Consider the following 14,972-nt stretch of genomic DNA (forward strand, 5'->3'; position numbering starts at 1 on the left):
ACTCTTCTTCATAGAATCATAGAATCAACCAGGTTGGAAGAGACCTCCAAGATCATCCAGTCCAACCTAGCACCCAGCCCTAGCCAGTCAACTAGACCATGGCACTAAGTGCCTCATCCAGGCTTTTCTTGAAGACCCCCAGGGACAGTGCCTCCACCACCTCCCTGGGCAGCCTATTCCAATGGGAAATCACTCTCTCTGTGAAGAACTTCTTCCTAATATCCAGCCTATACCTACCCTGGCACAGCTTGAGACTGTGTCCCCTTGTTCTATTGCTGGTTGCCTGGGAGAAGAGGCCACCCCACACCTGGCTACAATGCCCCTTCAGGTAGCTGTAGACAGTAATAAGATCACCCCTGAGCCTCCTCTTACTCCAGGCTAAACAGGCCCAGCTCCCTCAGCCTCTCCTCATAGGATTTGTGCTCCAGGCCCCTCAGAAAGAAAGAGGGACCAGACGCCAACAGTTTATCTAAATTATCTGTAATTTTTCATAAAGTATTAACTCCTTTACTTCTGAATGGATAGTTACATTGGCCTACTCGTGAAAGACTTGCACTCAGTTCTAGCTGAGCAATACATAGCTCACGCTCTTAGGCATTGGCCCTTTTCCGTGAATTGCTATCCCCGATTCCATTAAGTACTCATTTTCTGAAAGACAATCACCTGGTTGCAAGCAAAACGACTACGGAGTTTAGATGAGGCAGCCTCCCAGAGTGACAGGGCTAGTTAGCATTTCTGTCACATTGCAGCCTCCAGGCTAGATGATCTCACAGAATTTGGGAGGGGGGACCCACACCCAGAAAACCTCCAGAGCCTGGAGGTCGAGGGGAAGGAAACACAAAGGAAGGATACTAAGGTAATTTTAAAAGAGGCCGCAGGACACCCAAAGCGATTCACAGGCCAAGGTCTGGGGCGGCTCACTTGCTCCCCAGGGCCGGCAGCAGGGCCTACATATCCCAGACCCGCGACGGCTTTACGCTCTCCGACCCACCCCTAGAGAAGACCACTGGCCGAAATGGGGCCACGGACGAGGAGCCGCGGGCTCGCCCGGGGTGAAGCCGAGAACCGCCGGCCTCGCCGCCCCCGCCGCCCCGAGCAGCGCCTGTTGCCAGACGCCTGGGGCGTGACTGACAGGGCTCCCACCCAATTATCTGAGCAGTTTGCGGCTATCGACCAATCACAGCAGAGTAGGGCAAAGCAGCTCAAGTCCTCCCGCTTCTCTCCTCCCCAGCTGCCCGGCCGAGCCCCGTCACTAACCCGAAGAACCGACTCCCTCCAGAGCTGCCCGTACCCGCGTCTCCCCTGCCCGCCGGGGACCGCCACCACCCGTTGCGACAAGCCGGGAGGGCGCCCATGCAACCGCCTGCTTCGGGAAGACTGCCGAGAACGCAGCCGGGGGAGACTCAAAAAACCGTCCCTGCCTGCTGTCCGCGCCGCCGACCAAGGGATCCATTTCAGTCCCCGGTCCCCTTCCCACCCGGCGGCACAAACCGCCACCGCCTACACCGGAACGAAACCGACCCCTATGTGTGCCACCGACGCACTCCAGCCCCGATTGCAGTCCGGGCGGCTACCGGCAGCCGCCAGCGCAGGTTCCGAGCGCGCGAGTCCGGCCCCTGCGGCAAGCCCCGCCCTTCCCGGACATGCGCGCACCGGCGGCGGGGCGGGGCGCGGCGCGGCGCGGGCCGAGGGCTGCCGGTGGCTGCCGGTGGCTGCCGGTGGCGGGCTGTGGGGCTTGGTCGCTCGGAAGCTGAGGGTGCTGCGGAGCAGCGAATGCGAAGGTTTTAAAGAAAACGGGAAGGGCCAGGGGCTTCCTTGACCCTTCTTATTTGCATCCGCTCGGGCTGGTTCTGCCGCGGCTTCCCGGCAGCCTGCTTGATGCCCTGTGCGCTCTCCCTCTGTAGTTTCGTTACAGCTTCGGGTTCCTGGGGTGTTGTTTTGGCTGGCTTGCCGCTCTGCAGAGCTCTCTTTCTGTTTAAACGCGTTTTGGACGTTGTCTCGGGTCGAAACTCAGGTGTTTATCCCCGCCTTGGTGAGTGTAAGTCGTAACAGTAAGGGCAGATACAGGTACACAGGATTTCACAGTGAGTTGCTTGAGAGTCCAAAGCAGAGCCACAAAGATGATTTAGGGAATTGAACATCTCTCTTACGAGGAGTGACTGAGGGAGCTGGAGCACTTTAGCTTGGAGAAAAGGAGACTGAGAGGTGTTCTCATTAATGTGGAAGTTGAGGCATAGGAAATTTCACGTAAACACGAGGAGGATTTTTTTCACTGTGAGGGTGACAGAACACTGGAACAGGCTGCCCAGGGAGGCTGTGGAGTCTGCCTTTTTGGAGATACCAAGACCCACTTGGAGCGGTCCTGTGTGATCTGGTACAGTGACCCTGCTCTGGCAGGGGACTTGGACTAGATAATCTTTTGAGGTCTCTTCCAACCACTGATACTCTGTGATACTTGTTCGGTACTTTAATGATACATTGCATAAGGGATATGATAACAATCACTTTCTCTGCTTTCTTCTTTCTAGACCTGACTTAATATTTAACTGGAGTGCATCTCCTGCTTTTCATCACTGTGCCTTTCCTTACTTTCTGTTTAGTTTCTGCAGGAATCTCCTTTCACCTTCTCTGTTTTCTAAAAGAAACCATTAATTGCTCAGTGTCATCACAGGAACTATTGTTTCAAGCTGTGATTTTAGCAATTTCAATTTGCAGAGTCTTAGAAGTTTTTCACACAAAGCACAAACCCTTTTAGGAATTTCACAGATAGTAATTGCTGATGTACTGATAGCACCCACAAGCTTCCCTTTATGAGCTGCTTCTGCAGTTTGCTTCAGCACGGTGGCAGTTGGCAGGCTGTGAGAGAGGAGCACGTTTCGAGTCTTAAACTCTTTGAATCAGAAAAAGTAGAGGATTTTACAAGACGCTTTCACTGTGTAAAAGCACCTGATCCTTACAATATCCAAACTACTCATACTTCTATTCAAACTACTTGCAGAAATATTTGTGCAACTGGTCTTGATGCAAAGACAAAGCCTCACTCAGAAATGAGGTGACAGGAAGGGCTCAAGGCTGGTCTTCAGGAAGAGAACCTCCATTGAATACTTCGCAACCCAGAACTTTATTCTGGCTGATAAAAAGGTTTACACAAGTGTTACGTTTAGGTTTTGTGTTAGATTATGCTCCTTTTGTTCCAGTACATGATGCAAACTAAAGGTTGAAACACATTGTTAGTGATAAGTCTAGACCAAGGACTACTTCCTCCTGCTCCCTGTACTCAAAAAATTGGAACCTTCATTGTTATTCATGTTCCTTACCAAAGTATGAATGATTAGTATTGCATTATCATTTCCTCTGCCTGGAGCAATTAAAATATGTCTTCCATAAAGATTAATATTTTACTTTAAAAAGAAAAGTCTAAGTTTATAAAATATTGTCTGAGTCCCTTGAAAACTCTTTTCACCTGCAGTTATTTTGTGTGCTATATTAAAAATCCTTTCCTCTTAGAGTCAGTTTTCAGTAATCATTATTCCACAGTCAAGCACAACAATTTCTCTGGTTTGAAGCCCAAGCCCATGTATAGACTACTCACCCAGATGAAGGTTATGTTTTACCTAGATAAATAAATCCTTATTTCCATGATGAAGTCACTGACTTGTCCCTCCATGAAGAATTTTGTGATCATGAAGTGTTCATGCTGGTGTTTCAAAGCAATATATTGTAACTAAGTAAAGTATTTGTTTATTTTATGCTCTGTTGATTATACAAAATAATGACTAGATCTTTCCCAGAATAGTATTACTGCACTGTTGCAAGAGTTTCCATAGAACTATAATAACAATAACCTATGGAGGGCAGCAAACCTCAGGCAATGACTATGCTTTATAATTAACAGAGAGTCTGTAACCCTGGTTTTAATTTGTTACTTAAGCTCTTTAGAAAGTAACTTCATTATATTTTATTACTTGGTATTATATAAGTAAGACAGAACCTCATAATCTGTTTAGTAGGATCTAAGGACATGCAGATGACACCAAAATGGTGGCACTGAGTTGATATGCTGGACAGACTGGAGGAGTAAGCCATCATAAACTTCTTAAGGTTCAGTAAGGACAAATGCAAAGTTCAGCATCTAGGAGTGACCAGCCCTCTGAGACAGCACTAACTGTTCCTGCAGGAAAGGGTGGGAGGTCCTGGTGAGCAGTGGCTAAACAGGGGTCAGATGACTCCCTAGCTGGGATGAAAACTAACAGGCCCCTGTCAAGACGAACACCATTAAGGGGTTATTGCAAAGTGATTGGAAGTGATTATTTCCCTCTGTGTGGCTGTTTTTTGCCTGCATGTGGAACACAGTGCCCAGTTTGGGAGTCTCCAATAGAACAATCCTGATAATGGAAATTTTTTTATAAAGTTCAGTGAGTTCAGCAGAAAGCACTGAGACAATCATGGTCTGAAACACTCGTCCTGTGAGAGAGGCTGTGAGCACCACAGCTGACAGTACCAGCAAGGAAGTTACTGAGATGACAGAACCTGAAGAAGGACAAAAAAATTACTCCTGAGGACAGTGAAATCTAGTGAGGCCATGGAATTTGCCTTAACAGAGTTTTTCATCACCTGGGTGGACAAAGCCTTAAGCAACTTGAATTTAATAGTAGCCCTATTTTGAGCAGGATATTGAACTAGGTAACATCAAGAAGCCTCTTTCAACCTGAATATTTCTGATTCTGTTTACTGAAATAATACAGAATAATAAAATAATATTATCTCTCATGGGTTATTTCCCCTCAGCAATCTTTTCAAATAACAAAAGTAACCAGGAGTTCATAGGCTGAATTCAGGTCAATGTCTGTTGAGACTCTGGAGAACTGATTCTCTGGCATTTTTGCAAACATAAACCAGTCATGGTCATAGTTACTGTAGGTGGTCCTGAGTCTGGCAAACAGATGTTCTGCTGTCTACAAGAATGACTCTCCTGCTCTACAGCATCTGGATCTGAAAAAATATTTATTAGTAACTTTCACTCCTGCAGAATCTAGGACATCTTGTTACATCATGCACATCACTGGTTTGATCAACTTTACTGTAAAGTACAAATTGTTGATCAACTTTACTGTAAAGTACAGTTATATGCAAAATTTAAACTGAAAACCAGTAGACATTGCTTTGCATACAAAACTATTTGTAGAACCAGTTGCAACTTAGTTGCTTTATTCGGGTCATCTGCATGTACAAGGTTGGAAAATACTCAAACTGAGCAAGTATGATTGGATTTCTTTACACTCAACACTTCCTAACCAAATCAACTTCATTCTTTTACCTTCAGCTTTCCTTGGTCTAAGCAAAGGCAGAAGATGTACAGCACTTAGCAAGACTGGCCTTTTTTACTCAATAACAAGCTGGGAACACCATAGTAGGCCTTCTAAAAAAAAATCTCCCTTCGAGGATATAAAAAACTTATAGCAGGTTGCTACAGATACATGAAAAATTCTCCAAAAATCAAAAGTATGTTCAAATTTGGCAAATTACTAAGTGGAGCAAGTGGCCATTCTAATGGCATGGGCTTGTGATTGAGGTTATCCACTTACAAAACACAAAGATGAGAAAGTGAAAACTTCAAGGATATACTTCTCTGTACTTTCCCCACTCTGTTTATGAAAACTGCAAAATATGAAGCAAGTGGCTTGATGTACATTCCCCACCTGTAAGTTCTGCTTCACAAAGTGGTGCTACTACTAACTCTGTGGCTGTTAGTGTGCAAATGTGCATATAACAAAGCTTTCCATCTGGGACTGTTACTCCAGCTTGGGCACAGAAGCTGCTTCATGTGGTGCTGTACCTATACAGATTCAGGTCCACAAGCCATCCATCTCACAAACGATCTAGGGCTTTCACCTGCCACATGACTCCCTGTATTCAGAGATGTCTAATGATATGAGCCTTGCTTGACTGCTTTCCTCTCAGGATACATCTTGCTTTAATACTTGTCTCCAACCCCCTGCACACTAGCAGTGCTAACATGTAAACAGATGCTTTCCTATGGAGAACTTGGGTTTTCTTCAAACGTGTGGTGATTTCAAACAAAAAATGTCAAAAGTGTGTGTTTGTACAGAAAACATCAGAAATAACACAAACTTGGGAAATAAAGATAGGATAAAGAGAACCATGGATGTTAGGGGAAGAAAAGAGAAAGAGAAAGGCTCCAAAAAGACAAATTCAGAAGGACTTATTAAGCATATAAATTTTTAACTGATTTTCTGTGACAATATGAAAGGAGTGGATACAAAACAAGCAGAGAGAAGAAATTCTATCAGTTTAAAAAGCCACTGTGGGGACCTGAGATTCAAGAATAGCAGATTAAGGCCTAGTCATGTTTTCTTTTTAAAAATGGATAATAAAATTATTTTCCCCTTGAAGTTATATCCTCACAGATTTTTTTTTTTAATAAAGCACAAAAAGTATGCAGTTTTCCATGAAACAAAGTTAAAGTTAACTTGAAATGCCTGATGTCACTTTTCATCTTAGGCAACCAGCAATAGAACAAGGGGACACAGTCTCAAGTTGTGCCGGGGAAAGTATAGGCTGGATGTTAGGAAGAAGTTGTTGCCAGAGAGAGTGATTGGCATTGGAATGGGCTGCCCAGGGAGGTGGTGGAGTTGCCATCCCTGGAGGTGTTCAAGAAAAGCCTGGCTGAGGCACTTAGTGCCATGGTCTAGTTGACTGGATAGGGCTGAGGGATAGGTTGGACTGAATGATCTCGGAGGTCTCTTCCAACCTGGTTGATTCTGTGATCTTTAAAAACATCAAGGTGTGCTTTCTGTTTCCAGTCTCTTATGACTTGAGGGCCATCCATCTGAATTGGTAAAACTGCAGGTTGTTTGCAATACAAGTAACTGAAGTCAAAACTGTGTGGGGTAGCAGCCCATGTACAGCTCAATCTGGAAGGCATCTAATCCAAATGGTATGAAAAACTAATGAAAGAAACAGTTGCAGAAAAGCAGACTCGGAAACATTCTTGCAGAAGGACCAAAGTCTGAAAGGGAAGAAAAGTTACTTCTGTTGTGGTTTTGACATTGCAGTATTTATTTGTCAAAGCATGGAATTCTTTCCGAATAGTTCATGTAAACATGTAAAACATAGCACACATCCTCAGAAAACAAGTCCTGTTTTGTTTTGCTTCTTTTCACTCATGCCCTCTTTTCTTCATATGCAGACATAGATTTTCGTCCATACCCTGCAGGTCAGGACAGACTAAATGACTAAATGAATCCATTACCATGCAATAGCTGGATCTGTGTGAAGGCGTTTGGATATTTATTGCATCCATGGAGGAGTGATTAACAGTGCCAAGAAGAGTACAAAGTTACAAAAGAGTGATTATTTCTGCATCCCTCATCCTTGCTGGCAAGACTGTGGGTTTTCAGCAGGCAGGAGGTGCTGCACATGGTGAGTTTGGCTATGCAAGCTTGGTCCCTGCCATCCCTGGAAGCCCCCAAAGCCAAGCATCCTTGAAAACAGAGTTGTGCTGTTCTGCTTTGGGCTGAGGTGGATGAATTTTACGAGATGGATGCATCTTCCAGATAATTTGATCTTTATAGGGTGTTGAGCTGCCCTGAGCTGTTTCAGGTTGACTGGCATAGAGAATTGCTAAGCAGGATTGGCTTATATAATTTGAGTTGCTGGGCAAATAAAATTTATTGTTGTTGTTTCTCTCAATTGTACATATTTTTGTAACACCTACCGAATTGCTTTATCTAACATATACAATATCCCTAACAACTACATAGCAACATACAACGGTGCTGCTGTGGGCATCCGACATCAGTCCAACTGAGTGATGGTAGCTCAGGAGGCTGGCATGCCCCTGTTTCCAATTTTCTGGAATCAACTTCAATGTGTAAATGAAAATTGAGATTTGTAGATTGGAATGGAGATTATTTCAGACAGTTCCAGCACATGTTGTTTTTTTTTCTTTCAGGAGCCCACACATTCTATGATAGTTTGTCTCATACAGATTTGAGTGCCCACTTACTTCCCCACACTGCATTTCTGAGATGAAATGTGAAGCATATGTGCATGATTACTAAAATCACCAAAAGCTAGACTGAAATTAGAAAGATTGCTATAGCTTTTGTTTATTTACAAACTCTCTATTCTCAAAAATGACCATCTGCCTTTCTGTTGTGTTAGTAACTATGACTCCGTTGGCCAAGGAGAGCAGCTGAGAAGTGCCTGGTTACTGGTCAAACACAAGAGACTTGCTAAACATAACATCTTTTGCATCAAATACCTGGTGCTGTGATCCTGATTTGCCTCTGCAGCTATGTGATATCTGTATCTACATCTAAAGTCGTGGAATTACTTTATTTATAACAATGCTAACAGGTGGCCTGGCAGATAGAACAGACAAGGACCTTTTACCGTCTGCCTGCTCTAGTCGAGAGCGCACTAAGGACTGTAATATTGACCATAACCACAACAGGAGCTTGTGGCAGCTGACTGCGGCTCCAGCCGCTCAGCCTAGGGGCTGACCCAGTGCAAGCCATGGGTGAGGGCCCTGCGTTGCACGAGTACAGGCCGTCCAGCGAAAGAAGCCTGCTCTAGGGAATAACCACGTGTGCAGCCCGTTAGTCCTGTTACCCCAGGTTGGGCCCTGCAGCCACAGCTGTGCAACCCATTAGTCCTGTTACCCCAGGTTGGGCCCTGCAGCCACGGCTGCGTCTGGCCTTGCCACGACCGACTGCCTGCCTGGCTGGGAACCCCAACTCCCGGCAGCTAACGCGTCGCCTCGCAGGCTGCCTGCCTGGCCGGGAACCACGACTCCCGGCAGCTAACGCGTCGCCTCGCAGGCTGCCTGCCTGGCCGGGAACCACGACTCCCGGCAGCTAACGCGTCGCCTCGCAGGCTGCCTGCCTGGCCGGGAACCACGACTCCCGGCAGCTAACGCGTCGCCTCGCAGGCTGCCTGCCTGGCCGGGAACCACGGCTCCCGGCAGCTAACGCGTCGCCTCGCAGGCTGCCTGCCTGGCCGGGAACCACGACTCCCGGCAGCTAACGCGTCGCCTCGCAGGCTGCCTGCCTGGCCGGGAACCACGACTCCCGGCAGCTAACGCGTCGCCTCGCAGGCTGCCTGCCTGGCCGGGAACCACGACTCCCAGCAGCTAACGCGTCGCCTCGCAGGCTGCCTGCCTGGCCGGGAACCACGACTCCCAGCAGCTAAAGCGTCGCCTCGCAGGCTGAAGACTACAACTCCCGGCGTGCCCTGCGCGGACAGCTCCCGGCACGTATCGCGGAGCGCCGCGCTCCACGCCTCCCGGTGGCTTGAACTACACCTTCCAGCGTGCCGCGGTGCCCGGAAGGTATGCCGGGCCGGGCGGAGGCGGCGCTCTGGCGGAGGTCGCAGCCCGCCGCCTTCCACGTGGTGTGCTGCCCGCCGCGCCCGCGCCCGGGGTCGGGGAGGTGCCCGCGGTTTGCGACGTTTCTTTGCGGCAGTGCGTCCAGGCGCGGCCGCCGTAATCCGCCTGGGAGACCGGCTGTTGTACCGCTAGCTGGCGGGGCGGGGAGGGAGCAGCCGGAGAACGGGGCTCGGGAGGGAAGGGAGCAGCCCTGCCGCCGCCCGTCTGCCCGTCCCTGGATGGTCCGCGGGGCGGCTCGGGGGCCTCCTCCTCCTTCTCCTCCTCCTGGTGCTGCTGCTGCTGCTGCCGCCCGGTCGCGGCGGGGTGGGGCGCGGCGGGGTGCGCGGTTGTCGGGGGCGGCTCGGCGCGGCGCGGCTCAAGGCGGCAGCTGAAGATGGACTATGACTTCAAGGTGAAGCTGACTGGAGAGCGTGAGCGGGTAGAAGACCTCTTCGAGTACGAGGGCTGCAAGGTGGGCAGGGGCACCTACGGGCACGTCTACAAAGCCAAACGGAAGGACGGGTGAGTGAGGAGCTGGGCTTCCCCGGCCCCCCCGAGGAAACTCGTCGGCGGCTTCTTCCCGCCGTCCCCTCCCGACCCCCAGCCCCCGTTGCCTGCCCCGGCCGCCCTGTCTGGCGCCCGCCGTCTCCTGCCCTGCGAGGTTGTGTGTTCCCCTGTCTCCCCGCGTTAATGCCGCCCTTGCTCCGGCCCTGCTTTATCCTCTCCCTCTCGGAGCCGCGGCTTCTGCCCGGTTAATCCCAGTGTTTCGCTGCCCAGACTGTGCTTGGCTTCCCGTAGCTCACTCTGAGCGTGTTTTAATCTGAGAGTTCCCATCCCCTCAGCGTAATACTGGAGTCTGTGTTCGATAGGGGTCGATTTTGGAGGAAAAGAAATGTAATTGAGGAAAACACTTAAGGAGCTTTCATTACGAATGAATGATGAGCCCCTTAGAATGTTTAGCCTGACCATCAGCTTCATAGAATAGGGTTTGATTCTTTTCTTTAATGATGCTTTTTTGTCTGATTTATTACTTCTAGTCACCATTTTGGGTATTCTTACTGGCTGCTTTGAGAACCAAAGTCTGATGGTCTTTTGGGGGCCTTGGAATGCCTTAAAAGAGCTTTATATTTGACCAGTTGGTGGTACAGGCACGAGTAAATTAATTTCTGGGCATAAATGTTTTAAAGAAAGATCTAGCATGCTGTCATTTAGGTTTCCCTCGTCCATGACATGGCATCACTTGCTGAACAGCAGAACAATAGGAAGTAGGGAGGAGAAGAAGCAAGAGAGGGACGGGTTGTTCTTGTAACAGGTCCTAAGTAATGTGCATTTTAAAAGCTTGGGTATTATTTTTGTGTTTGATGAATAAAACCAACTTTTAAAGCAGGTTGTGTGCAGTTACGGCTGAGGCATGTTCTGATTCTGTTTACGTAAGCTTTAATTCTTGAAATGCTTTAACCATTACCGACAAAAGAGTTGTACTGGGACTACTGACACTTTACCTTGTCTGTTCTAAACATGCTGATATTAATTATGGCACAGTTACTTCAGCATGCTGAGTCAGATAACTACTTCTCAAATTGTACATTCGGATCCTTCATAGCAGGAATTCTTATCTTGCCTGATTTATTCCCCTTCCTCTTCCAGAAGAAAAAAAACTGTTTTGGACACGAAAGTCTCTTTACTAACAGGTACTAATATTGCTAGTACAAACAGCTGTGGTTTTAGAGCCAATAGAAAGACCCTTAATATGAAAAGTAGATGGATGTAGTGAAAGAAATGACTACATTTCCAATGGCCATGTTAGGTTCTGTGAAGGGCTGTTCGGCATGTTGGACCGCAGCAGCGTGTAGAGAATTCAACATGTGGCACTGAGGAAGTACATATTCAAACACAGTTTTGGTGAAATCATCAGTCTGCTTGATAGTGTTTGGGAGGGTGTGTTGAGAGCTGCTGGCCGTAGTGGCATTCTGAGAAATGTCAGAAAAACGGAACAGAGTGCTTTAAAAATGGATGGTTGCTCAAAGGAGATTTAAGGTACAATTTCCGTTTGGTTCTTGAGCATGTATGCTTTTAAATCCTCTCTCCTCTTGGTGGGGGTGGAAAGCAAGGTATGGTATTTGATTGGAGTTTGGAAAGCAAAGGTGAACACTGTATATTGTCTTCCCCTTTTTTGCCTTATTGTTCATTCAGTGCTTCCTTTCCCTTGCCTTTGCAGAAATGCAAGGGGCATTTCATTTGCTCTTTGAGTTTTCCAAAAGCCCTCTTTTAAAGATACTGTGTAATTGCCCTTGGACCGTCACTAAAACGAGTAAAACAGAAACGTCTGTAACTTATGATATGTGGTTATAGCTTATATGAATTTTGGGTTGAAATTCAAGGTTCCATTTGCATCCTCATATTCAAACGAATCAATTAAATTGCAAAACCAAATAAATAATTGCATTTAGTTTTCCTGAAGCTGTAGTAATATGTGGATGGATGTTGTGTCTTGTAGTGGGGCTTCTATGAAGCAGCTCAATGTTAGTATATTGTTAGATACAAATTTTGAATAAAAACATCCTTGCATTGTTTCTGTGTTCTCCAGTTGGCACATACTGATGGATGAACAAACTGCTTTTCAGTAGTTCATAGTATTTATACAGTTCAGACTTTCTTTATATGTGAAATTCTTTGCTTTCAGTTAATTTTCACATTTTTCTCCTTGAAGGTATAAGTAAAAAGCTGAGTTCATTACATGAGTCTAATATGTATCTCCTAAGTCTATTAATATACCTCATGATATTTGGAGTACTCTGAAGAATGGACTCCCAGACTTCAAAGGTTTTATTAAAAAATATTTGTGCAGCCTTTTCTGAAATGATATCTCCAACAAATGGATGTCTGATGAACAGAAGAAACACAGAAATAATGAACTTTGATACTTCACTTTGTGCAAATGTATGTTCAAAAGCTCTTGGTAATAAAAAATCTAGTATAAAAGTATTAGGAGTTAGTGTGTTTAGTGGTATGACTGCAATCTTCACCTTTTTAAGCTGCTTTTACAGCTGCCTCTGAGGTGCAGAATAGCAATTCAAAGCTGGATGGCATCTGCGTTGTCTTAATTGTAGGAAATTAATTGTATGCTGTTAAAACGACACAAGAATGTTTTGGAGGACAGTCTTCCAGGAAGCTTTATAGAGTGAGAATCCTAGTGAATGAAAGAGATATTCTGTGTGATGTGCTTTAGTAACCTGGTAAGGGTGTAACCAAGCGTTCATGCTCTCTCCAACAAAGAAACCAAGCCATCCCTGCAGTGTCTTCTGCCTTAAAGTCAGAGTTGGGGTCTTGTCTGGTGTATCTTAGGGAATCATCAGGTATCACAGTTGTGTCTTACATACTTGCTGCCAATCTTGACCCAGCAGAACATCAGATCATCTGAGTAACAATGTTAAACATTACAGCTGAGCTCTACCTGGTGCATTGCCTGCAGCAAAATTGCTTTCTCTTCTTAATTTTTTGTTTTAGTCCCTCTTATTTTTAACTCCGTGGTCTCTGTGGCTGAATCTTCTGTTTGAGTGAGGGGTTTGTTGTTGGTATGTTTCTTTGGTTTGGTGGCTTTTTTTTAATGTAAAGGTGCTATCTTTTTATCAATGCAGTATCTGCAGTGGCTTCTAGAACAAGCTGTGAATTTATAGCCGAAAGGTGTATAAGAGTACAGTTGGCTCGAATGGCAGACACATGGCATGTTCAACATCAGTTTTCAGATAGACTTGCTCACCTCTAGTGGTGGTATGATAGGTTGGGTTGTGTGTGTTTGTGGGTTTTTTTGTGTAGAAAATGTTCATTATTTCCTGTGTAAAAGCTGTGTTGTGTGCCATTTGGTTGCTTCCTCAGGAACATTGCTCAATCCAGATGTTAAACCTACCTATTGGAGTTATGCTGGACTTGGAAAGTATGCCATCAGTTTTCACTGTGTTGGGCTAAAATGCAGATTTGATTTTTAAAAATATCATTCTTAATTGACTGATAAAGCATCTTCACAGCTCAGTAGGAACCAAGTGTCAGATACAGGCAGACTGAGGTGTCGGTACACTAGAGGCTGCTTGTGCAAGCTCAGTCACTCAGCTGGTGCAGCACACCAGATACAAGGTCTGCTGGAGCTGACAGTGTGTGCTGCTGATGTACTGATGGCTAAGCAGTACTCACTTTTAATGGGATTGATTTTGCACTTTCTTTTGTCCACTCTCCTGTTATATCTGAGAGTAAAGCTTGTTCTGTGGAGCAGCAAGGCTGGCTGTTGCAGTGGCAATTTGTTGTGTTTCCACATACTGGTTTTGCTTGTTTATTGAATGTGGTTTGCAAGAGAATGAGAAACTATTGAAAATATCTAACTTCTTAATTACAACAACAAAAGAATGACATAACTGAAGATTTTAAACTCTATTAACATCCCCCAGCGCTTTATTGGCAGCTTTTCTTAATCTCTCAGAAAGAGACTTAAGCACAGGTGGGGAACCAGCAATGAGTCAGTCAGTGCCCTCTCTAGTCACTGTCAGGAACTGAGAGGTGATGTAGATTCCAACCACAAGTACAGACCTTTTTATTGTTTTTTTTTTAATGGCAGCTATTGTAGTTCTGTGTTGTAAGTATTGGTGTAGGTGGAGGGACAAATTATTTTCATTTGGGCAAACTGACACATTGTAATTGAAACAATGAAAATACATATATGTGCTCGACTGGTTCGTGAAGGCTCCAAGCAATCAAATCTATATCCACATTTTTACCTTGAAGGTCTATGTGACTTGTGTGACAAACAGAACGGTGGAAAACGAGTGGATGTCCAGGAAACTACTGGTTTGCTTAATCAATGAATCAACCAGGTTGGAAGAGACGTCCAAGATCATCCAGTCCAACCTAGCACCCAACCCTAGCCAGTCAACTAGACCATGGCACTAAGTGCCTCAGCCAGGCTTTTCTTGAACACCTTCAGGGATGGTGACTCCACCACCTCCCTGGGCAGCCCCATGTCTCATGGTATATTATACTCTCTGTTTCTTAGTCATCACCATCTTGCCATATCCTTTTCTCAGAGACTTTCCTGTAAAGAGAAATTGAAGAGATCTGGAGTATTTCACTTGGGGTGAAAAAAAAAATTGTATCTGAGTTAGACATGCTATGCCTTAATGAGTGGTTTGGGTCGTGTGTAAGATGCTGGTGCTATTCTTGTTTCAGAGGAGGATGTGGTCTTGAATGATAAGGAAATGTTTTGATGCAGCATAGATAAACTGCATAACCTGTTGTCAAAAGAAGAAGATACATCAAGAGCTTCGTGTATGTAATGTTATGAAACCCTGTTGCTTCTGATTAACTATTGTAACAATTAAGTGCTCTTCTGCTCTAAAATCTAGGCTGCTCTGTTGGAGGTCAGGTCAAGTTCTGCAGTGCGTGCAGAAGTGTACATCTTTGTTTACTTAAGGAATTTTAGGCTCTGGGTGGGTTTTTTTGGTGCTTTTTTAAAACACTTGACCCTTTTTAAGGTTGCTATCAGATTAATTTTATTTGTGTGCATTTGTTTTTGTCAATGCTTACATCAAACTGA

At 45.7% G+C, this 14,972-nt stretch overlaps 1 protein-coding gene across 4 annotated transcripts in view; it reads left to right on the plus strand.

Annotated features, from left to right (window-relative positions):
• Positions 1–9,308: 9,308 nt before the first annotated feature.
• The window catches only part of CDK8 (cyclin dependent kinase 8), a 90,009-nt gene continuing 84,345 nt past the window's right edge, over positions 9,309–14,972 (plus strand). For 2 of the 4 annotated variants that reach the window (XM_064172238.1, XM_064172247.1), the window contains exon 1: positions 9,373–9,913. In XM_064172238.1, coding sequence (XP_064028308.1) covers positions 9,786–9,913 — 128 coding nt within the window. In that variant the 5' untranslated portion in view covers positions 9,373–9,785. The other 2 variants (XM_064172266.1, XM_064172257.1) reach the window with 2 other exon arrangements.

The sequence above is a fragment of the Pogoniulus pusillus genome, chromosome 3 (assembly GCF_015220805.1).
Source record: "Pogoniulus pusillus isolate bPogPus1 chromosome 3, bPogPus1.pri, whole genome shotgun sequence".
In the NCBI taxonomy this organism is placed as follows: Eukaryota; Metazoa; Chordata; class Aves; order Piciformes; family Lybiidae; genus Pogoniulus; species Pogoniulus pusillus.